This window comes from Alosa alosa, chromosome 13 (genome assembly GCF_017589495.1).
Source record: "Alosa alosa isolate M-15738 ecotype Scorff River chromosome 13, AALO_Geno_1.1, whole genome shotgun sequence".
Lineage (NCBI taxonomy): Eukaryota > Metazoa > Chordata > Actinopteri > Clupeiformes > Clupeidae > Alosa > Alosa alosa.
The window spans coordinates 12,998,912-13,008,891 of NC_063201.1; the positions used below are offsets into that span (position 1 = coordinate 12,998,912).

The window sequence follows — 9,980 nt, forward strand, 5'->3', positions numbered from 1 at the left end:
TACATTTTAAAAAGGTGCTTATATGCTTCCTAGCATGTTTACAATGACTCTTCTTCTACATCAATGACTCAATGTTCCATGATTCATCTAACAAAGTTTTGCTGAAATGTAACCTGCATACTGTACACAAATCACATTAATCACAATATTTTGATGAAGTAGTAAAATAATATTTTAATAATATTTTATTAATATCAAAATTAAGAATACAAATGCACACAATACTAAGATGGTGGGAATTTATGAAATAGAATATTTAGATCTGTTCACTTCAGAATCATGACGGAGGTTATGCAGGATGAAAAAAGACTAGAAAGGAATACCCAAAAATGTATGATAGTAACCCTTAATGATTTTGGCCATTTTTTCGTAATCTTAATTTGAACCCCTGAGAAATTGCTGTCCTGTTGCCTTAGCCCAAGACTAATCACCTACCTCCATTTGTAAATAATTGACAATTTGTTTATACATTTGCATTTTTTCTACTTTTAACTATGTATTATGGGCTTACCATTAATAAACATGTGTGTTATGTACAATTAAACATGGCAAACAATACTTTTATGTATCTTATGAATTATCTGTAGGCTAAGTAATCTATTAGTGTTACCTAATGGCTAATGAATATAACTAACCACTTGTCAATAACTTTTGAGTGGTTTATTAAGCTTTTACAATATGTTTTTATAAACTACTTATAAGTAATCCAATAACATGATCTAACTAACCATTTAGTAATACCTTGTAAATGGTTTGTTAATAAACCTTATTATAAAGTGGTACCATAATTTTGCTCAAGATCCAACATATTTCAAAACATGTTATAATGTGAATAATGCTTTTTGCAGCCGTGGCCTACTGGTTAAGGTTTCGGACTTGGAACCGAAGGGTTGCCGGTTCGATCCCCGACCAGTAGGGAAAATGTGGGCGGGGGAAGTGGTTGAGCACTGCTCTCCCATGTCCACATCCACGGCTGAAGTGCCCTTGAGCAAGGCACCTAACCCCTCACTGCTCCCCGAGTGCCGATGTAGCAAGGCAGCTCACTGCTCCAGGTTAGTGTGTGCTTCACCTCACTGTGTGTTCACTGTGTGCTCTGTGTGTTCACAAATTCACAGATGGGATATGCAGAGACCAAATTCCTTGTATACGCAAGTATACTTGGCCTATAAACCTGATTTACATTTACATTGTTGTATAGTACAGGCCTTACCTCTTAGCATAGCAATATGACAATTAGTCTCATTGATTGCTATAGTAAAGTTATTATTTATCACATCCCATTTGTTTAATGCTATAGACGTTTGCTGTGCATTGCCATTTGAACATAACACATCATTACGTCCAGTGAATAAAAGCTTTTACAGTTGAATTCCTATGCATCTAACTGAAAACAATCTGCATCTCAGTGATTTAATGCTGGCTGGATTCATTCTCATCAAAGTATGAGGACAAATCTTACCAAGTTTTTCATCTTTGCAGATCTCTTCAGAAATGTTTCTGTCTGCTGTTCCCAAGGCATTCAAATTATCCACATAGAACACTCTGTTGGGGTCATCGGCCATTGTAAGCAGCTGATTTGGTAGTTGTTTATTTTCATCCTGCTGTACTCCAATACCAAATATCCTGATTCCTTTTTCACGCAGCTTAGCAGCAGTATTTTTCAATTCCCCAGCATCTCTTGCCTCTCCATTGGTCATAACTATGAGAAACTTGTGCACCAGTTCATTTCTGCCACCACTGAATTCACTGAAGTAGTCTAGAGAGTAACTCAGTGCTTTGCTTGTGTAAGTGTCACCACCCAAAGGCTTCAGTTCTGATATGACTTGTCTCAGCTCCTTATTGGTATTATATTCATTCAAGGCAAACTTGATTTCTGGTTCAGTGGAGTAAACAATGCCTCCAATGCGCACAGCGTTTTCTCCAACAGAAGAGCTGTTCACAATGGATGACATGAGGTGTTTCATAATCTGAAACTGTTCATAACTGACACTCTGTGAACCATCTACAAGAAAGATTATGTCTGCGAAGTCGATTTCACATCCTGGGGAAAGGGAAATCAAAAGAAGATCATTAGCACAGAACTTTATTTCAATTTCACATTTCAAGTAAACATGTCAAGATGTAGGTATCTGGACTACTCTCTCAGTGTCTACTAATACAATGAAATGGAACCTCAGAGTGGAAATCTTGCTTTGTACTTTTGGCAACCTTAAATAACAGCTTCTGAGCAGGGATGAGTAATGATTGAAATAGCTGACCTAAGATACAGCAAAACAGCAGTACTGAGACAACGTTGCTAACACAGACCAACACAACACATCTTTGAATCCGACTCCCACCCTTAACCACTTCAGGAAAAACAATTTGAACTGAAATCACGAACCTTGCTTAAAATGACAGATATCAAACATGATATCCTGTGATACTGACTGCAGCTCATCTGGAGCAAGATTCCTCCTGAGAAAAACATGGGTGCCAATGGTGTCCATTTGATTTTTGTTTGCACTGCCAATGCCAATGGCATAGATGATGACCCCCTTCCGCTTCAGCATGCTAGCAGCATCAGCGACGTCATCCTGTGACTTCCCTTCAGATATGACAATCAGGATTTGTAGGACTCCAGGACGACCGCCCATTGACCTATCAAAGAACTGGGAAACATACTGAAGGGCTTTGCCAGTCTCAGTGCCACCGCCCAAGTGAGGCATGTCTTCAATTTTCTTGTGCATCTCGGCTTCCTCATAGCTGAGAGGAAATACTGTATGTGGCTGTGTACTATACTCTACTATACCCATATGCAGTGCATCCGGTCCAATCACTGACTGTTTCATGAGAGACTCGATGAAGAATTTAATCCTCAGAAACTCTGCTGGCACAACTAGGCTTGAACTCTCTACCAGCATGAGAACATCTGCCTTCATATCCTTGCACGCTGTGAAGGAAACAGTTGTATATCTGAGCGAAAATTCTTGAAAGACAGGTGTACACACATGAAAATGCTTCCTTCATCAGTTAATGCAATACATACAAAAATTCTAAATATTACACATGGCACGCATATTCTCACCTGCTTTGGAACACATGTTTTGAACAATGCGATCTTTGATTCGGAATAAACCATCAAAATCATTGACTGGAAAAACATTCAGAGGATCACCAGAAATATCTTCCAGCTGTTTTTCATCTGCACCTCTGACTCCTATTGTGTAGATTATGACTCCTTGTTCTCGCAGTACCTTTGCAGGTTCTTCCACGAGATCATCCGACTTCCCATCGGTGATTAAAATCAAGATCCGGGGAATGTCAGGACCTGGTCGATTCGCAACAGCTGCTTGAAATCGGGGCTCCATATACTTCAATGCCAATCCTATGTTTGTACCACCTCCATCCAGATAAACCTTATCCACAGCTTTGTCAAGGGCAGCCCTGTCTTTGGTTTCTGTCAGGTCAAACTCAGGTATGGGCTCATTAGCAAATTTCACTAGACCTACACGGACCTGGTTAGGTCCAATATGGAATGTGAGCAAAAACTCCAAAATAAACTTTTTCATCATCTGAAATTCCTTTTCGTAGATGCTCCCAGATTCATCAATTAAGAAATAAATATCTGCTTCTTCAGTTTTCCGACAACCTAGAAGGGGAAAAGGGACAACACTTTTTGTTACATAGGAATCATACAACTTGAAAAATGAATCTTGTGATCAATGCTATGCACGGCTTATTTTCAGATCTTTTTAGGGTCCAAGCATTCAAAAAACAAGGAGTTTTTAGCTAGTATGTTAATACTGGTTAAACAGCACTACAGTGCAATCTTATTGGCATGTTGTCACATCAAATTAAACTGCTTTTTAAGCCACTGACTAGGTTCAATGCCATTACAAGTGTTGCTCATTACACTTGTCCATACTGTACACTGCATTGGCTAGTAGGGACTGTCAGAGACCTGGAAGAACACAGCTGTATAAGGCATTAAAAAATAAAACATGACACTGTCATGACACATGAATCCCAAACCTTAACCCCTAAACCTAAGCCTAACTCTAACCCTACCCCTAATCCTAACCCTAACTTGTTGTGACAAAAACCGAATGTCACTTAATAACAGACGTGTTATGTCATACGTTTATAACTTGTTTATGACACGTTCATGACAGTATCATGTCACTCTTATGTCGATACTGTCAATACTGAGTGTGTTTCACTAATTCACGGATTGGAATAAATGCAGAGACCAATTTCCCTCACGGGATCAAAAGAATATATATACTTATACTTACTTATTCATTGCGCCGATATATATTTGTTTTCAATCATCAACGAACACCACTAACCACTTGATGAGATGCACAGTTTTGAAAACGAACGTTAAGGGTTGTTTTTAGGACATGTTTGTGTATGCCTGCCACTCTGAAGCAGTCAAAGGTGATTCTAAGCGAGTCAAAAAGTCCGAGACAGGACCAATCGTAAAAATGTCTGTGTCCACCACTCTAGTACATCCAAAACAAACCAGAAAAGGGACTCAAAATGCTAAATACCGGAATTATCCTTTAAGGAGAATAGCAATAATAAACAACAATAATGTCAATTCAATCAATAGCCTAATGAAAATAAACAATACTATAATATACAAACCATGCACAAATGTCAAACTACGCCTATGATTTTTGCTCATAGTGCATTGCTAAATTATTTCAGAATATTAAGCTTTTGTAAAAAAGCTAATCCAAGCATTGCAGTTTTATTATAGTTGGCTGTTCATATCTACCTTGTTTCAAGATGGCTGATCTGAGAAAAGGAATCCCAGCACCTCGGAAAGGAATCCCAGAACTTCGAGAGTCTGGGGCTCCAGCTGTGACGAGCTGGACAGGATGGTCTCTTTGCTCGGTTTCATGGCAAAAAGTTGCTCTTAGATTCCTCTGTATTGTGTTGAGGTTCGCAAGATCTTCAACAGTGAAGACAAAGGTCCGAGAAGGATCTGAGGCAATCTGCAGTAATGCCGTCCTGTTGGAATTTACCCCTCCCACAGTGAAGATTTTGACCCCCGACAATCGTAACTTCCTTGCTCCCTGGCTGACGTCATCGGTAGAATTTCCTGTTGTGATGACAACAGCCGTCTGAGGAACCCCATATTGGTGTCTGCTGCCTCTTCTTTGGGTAAACACATCATTTTTTACAAATTCTAGTGCCTCTCCTGTATTTGCAGTTGCACTGTTTTTATATGGAAGTCTCCTGATGTGATAGAGAATGTCCTGTTTACTGTTATAAGTATTCAAGTACATCTCAGCTTTGGGTGTATCGCTGTATAGAACCACACCCACTCTCACTTTATCAGAACCGATGTCCAGACCAGCTACAATGCGGAAAAGGAAGTTACGCACAAGATTAAATTGTTCACTTCCTGCAGTGCTGGATTGGTCCACAATGAATACAATGTCTGCCACAGTGGCTGAGAGACATTCTGTAAAAGAGATGATCATGGAAATGTGTTGTTAGAAGGCGATGGTCAATAATAATGAATATAAAACTAGGAAATGTATCTTGCTATGAATATGGTAGGTTATTAGAATCAACAGAGAAAATATATGATAATGATATACCGGAAATAGTTACCATCAGTTACACTGAAAGTGTCCATAGATTCAATTATATTTTTAATATCCTGTGGTGTCTGCCCAACAGTTTTTTCCACAGTTTTGGACATTGAGGGATCTGTGGCAATGATCTGCATTTCCTCAAGGTCAGCGTTACCAACCCCGACAGTGATCACATTTATACTTTGGTCTTCAAAAATCTGTGACTGTCTCAACACACTGTCATCTGATTTCCCCGACGACATCAGTATCAGGTACTGTCTAAAGCCTGGGTACAGACGGGCTCCAGCCTTTGGGGTGAGAAAATGAGTGCGGGTGTATTCCAAAGCTGCGCCGATGTTCCGTGCTCCACCGCTTTTCAGTCTGAAACGTTTTAGGTGGGCGAGGATCTCTTCTTTGGTCTTGTAGCCATTCAGAAGAAATTCTACTTTAGTGTCATCACTGAACTGTGCCAGTCCCATGCGATTTTGATCGATATTCACATTGAGTTGGTTGGCCAGGCGAGTAAGTATCGTCCTCATCAACTGGAACTGTGGAGGCTTCATTGAACTGTCCACCAGAAAAAAGACATCAGCAAACTCTGAAATGAAAAAAAAAACATATCACTGGAATATATTCACATGGTGAGTAGTAAGATGTCTGCAATTGGTAATTGTACCTCCCAGTAAATGAAATATGTTACAATAATACATTCAACTGTGCATAGAACTGCAAGCATGCAAATTCACTGTCAAAACTGACAAAAAACATATGGAAAATAACTTTGTCCTGAAGTAAAGGGTGTTTCCCCTGTTCACCTGTGATGCATTTTTCTGTATAAAGAACATGGTATAAAAATATGCAGAGACAATCTGAAAGTAGAGCAACAGTGGAGATTTTTCACTTAACCTTGGAACTCTTCTGTGATTTGCCGTTTGGCCTCCTCCACGGTGGTACACAGCACCTGGACGATGTTCTGAGAGATGCCCTGAAGAGCGCTGAAGTCAGAGACGCTGTACACATGCTGGTCATGGGGCTCGTTACCAATCTTTCTCAACTGTTCCGCATCTGCATCTTTTATCCCGATAGCATACAGTATGATTCCACGACGCCTCAGGTCATCCGCGTGTGGCTCCACGTCATCTTGTGACTCACCGTCTGTGATGACAATGGCAATCTGCGGTACCCCCTGTCTTGCTCGACTCCCTGCTTGCTCAGTAAATTGCTCCTTAAGAATGAAATCTAGTCCCAAGCCAGTCATAGTGCCACCACCCTTATAAGGCAATTTTCTGATGTATGAGAGAATGTCTTGTTTGTCTTGATACGTGTTCAGCAGGAACTCCGTCCTTGGGTCCTGGCTGAACTGAGCCAAGCCAATGCGGACTTGATTGGGACTGACACTAAAACTGTCAACTAGAGTGTAGAGAAAATCTCGGATCCGCTGGAAGTTCTCCTTTCCAATACTCCAGGAGCCATCGACCAGAAACACAATGTCAGCCCCAGCCTCCTGTGTGCATACTGGTAGCACAAAGACAAAAGGAAAAAGGTTTAGTGATTATCTGAAAATCAACAGTGAGTTAAACTTAACTTCGCTTCAGCTTTGAAATGTAATTTATTCATTGGTAAGCAGTCAACAGTGTTTTGCAAATGTTGTGTTTTGGCAAACTCTGTTACAGAAACCTGGTGTTTCATATTTGTAGCTGATGGATTAATTGTTTATAAGAACAAACCTGTTTCCTGTGCAGCACAGAAAGACACGCATGTTCCTATGAGCGTGATGACTAGAATATGTGCCAGCGTCATTTTCAAGGGCTTTCTGAGGTCCTGGAGTGTAAACATTTTGAAGATTTAACAGTATTTCACATTGTGTGTCCAATCAGACATTTTAGCATGAAAAACAAACACTAAAATAAAACGAGAATAAGAAGATAATTTACCATAAGAGACGATACTAAGATAAAATAAGAAAGAAGATAATTACTAACCGGCTGAATTTATCTCAGACATGGACCAAATACAGTACATAGCAAGACAATAATCATTGATTTACAAATATGAGTTTCAAGATGGCACTCTGTATAGAAGACCACAACAATGGACTTGTATTTGCATTTTGATGGACAAACAAAAAACCTTTAGAAAAATATCTGTCCCAAATGTATAATGGAATATAACATCTTATAGGCAACATAGGCTTTTTGCTGAAATAAACAAGTTGAGAAGAATGACATAAAATGGGATCAAATATGATATATGGGACAATATGTACAGATTTGCAAATGTAACATTTGCAACTGTAACACTGACTGAAATATGCCATGCTCTCAGCACTCACTTGAGTTACTCCAGACCAAGCAGAAATATTTTTCTTCACAGCAGTACAACTTTTATCTTTACAAGCCAGAGAGGGACATACACAACCGTGTTCAGTAGAAACCCACAGCATTACAGTGTGTGTCATTTTAAAAAGAATATAGACATACTTACATCTGTGCTGTGCTAATGGAAGAGAAGAGTTCGCCCATCCAGTTCCACAGCCTGAGATAATGTGCTGCTCTCATGGATTGGTGAGGGAGCTTCCAACCCCACCACACGCCTACTCCACTTGCAGCTCAGCCTTTTTCTTTTCTTTTCTTTCTGCACACACATGTCCTTGAGTACTTGAAGACTCACATTTTCCCTTGTGTTGACCCTCCCCACCCCGCACCCCCAACACACACACATAATTCTTTATACACACACAGCTCTGGTATACACTCTACTGCAAAAATGTATGCAAACAGATAAAGCTCCATATAAACAAAGACAAGGTAAACATGTGGCATAAAATTCATCTAAATGTTGCGTTTGCATGTGATAACAAATGTTTTTTCATTGCTTAGAAAGGTTTGAGGTCTGATTCATGTGAGTACTTAAATGTGTATGATATTTGATATCAGATATTCATCCAATAACACCAGTTGTTGTGTTTGATTAGGACATTGGAGTAATTGTAAGCTGTTTAAACATTAAACAAATGACATGTAACGTTTGTGGTAAATATTTGTGATCCATGGGGTTCAGCTAAAGATCCTGCCATTTCTAGCTGTCAGTATAGACACAATGATCCTACCAAAGGCAAATGGAATGCTCCACTTTAATGCCACACATACAATGTTTCTTTACAACATCCTAACAAAGTAAACTGTTATAGATTAAGTAATGGGATAGACTGTGTTTGTAATAACACAGCTGAGGCAGAGTGTCTTACACGCTTAGAGAATCAACTGACAAAGTGCAACTGGTCTCTTGAGTAAACCTGAAGAAACTTCATCAAATGTTCCAGTTGCTGTACGGTAATAACAGATCTTTAATAGGAGCAGGTGACGCTAAGAATTTGTTCCATGCAATGCAATGAAAATGCATTTCAAGAATACGTTCTCTCAAAGTGAGCAGATGGCTGATCAATACATGGATTTAGAATCTATTGTGATGGGATAGTAATGTCATGTTTTTGTTTGTTTAAATTTCCTTTTGATGGTGTTTCATTACACTCTTAAAACAAAAAGTCTAAAAACAACAAGTTGTGTTATTTTCAACACATTCATTAGAGTGTAAGAGTGTAAGAGGAATATCTAGGAATGTCCCTGTGAGTTCAGTGAAAGACAGCAGGTCATGTCCTGCACTTGTCATCCCCCAATAGCCAATTGATAATTTGGGGCTTCTATTTCATGGTGCAGAACAGTAATCATTTACTGGTTGTTATATGTGTCACTGCTCACATCGTCTATGTATAAATCTATCAAGCATGCCTACAGCAAGACCAGAGATTCAGAAGGGTATGAGAACACACTACATTTCTGTTTACATGTTGTTGGTGCAAAAAACATCACATTTTGCAAGTCTGATCATTTGGCTGTGTCGACATGACTACTGGACTGACTGGGAAATACCAAATTAATTCCTGCTGTTCACTCTTTGTTTTCTAATTGGCCAGTGTTGCATTTGTGAAGGGACATTTGTGCACATGCATGCACTGCCTGAATTAGTGAGACTAACCCCCTGCATATGGTTGCATATATTTTAGGTACACCTGAGATACATCTGATTCCTACAAGTGGTTTACTTGCCATTACACAGAGCTGTTCAACGAGCACAGTATGCAATACATATGACTACAAGTGTAAAACGTTTAATGAGACTTTATATTTGTTTAAAAAATCAGTATAAATCAGTCAATGTGTGAACATCTGCACTTCTGGACTATAACATGAATGTGAACTTATTTGCCCTTTGCCAGCTACCAAAAGTGGAATTTGTTTGGGGATTAACCTGCACAGTAGAGATCAACTTGACAGAAACCAGAACAAATCTTCAGGAACCAAATATTTGTGGTCCATGAAACAAACAGCCACCCTGTCCCGTGCTAGC

At 39.3% G+C, this 9,980-nt stretch overlaps 1 protein-coding gene across 1 annotated transcript in view; it reads right to left on the reverse strand.

Moving 5' to 3' along the window:
• The window catches only part of LOC125306629 (collagen alpha-6(VI) chain-like), a gene marked incomplete in the record, with an annotated part of 29,719 nt that extends 21,480 nt beyond the window's left edge, over positions 1-8,239 (reverse strand). The window contains 8 exon segments of the mRNA XM_048262111.1: positions 1,460-2,041; positions 2,384-2,932; positions 3,068-3,631; positions 4,766-5,458; positions 5,611-6,171; positions 6,480-7,088; positions 7,301-7,394; positions 8,058-8,239. Coding sequence (XP_048118068.1) covers positions 1,460-2,041; positions 2,384-2,932; positions 3,068-3,631; positions 4,766-5,458; positions 5,611-6,171; positions 6,480-7,088; positions 7,301-7,373 — 3,631 coding nt within the window.
• Between the last annotated feature and the right edge of the window lie 1,741 nt (positions 8,240-9,980).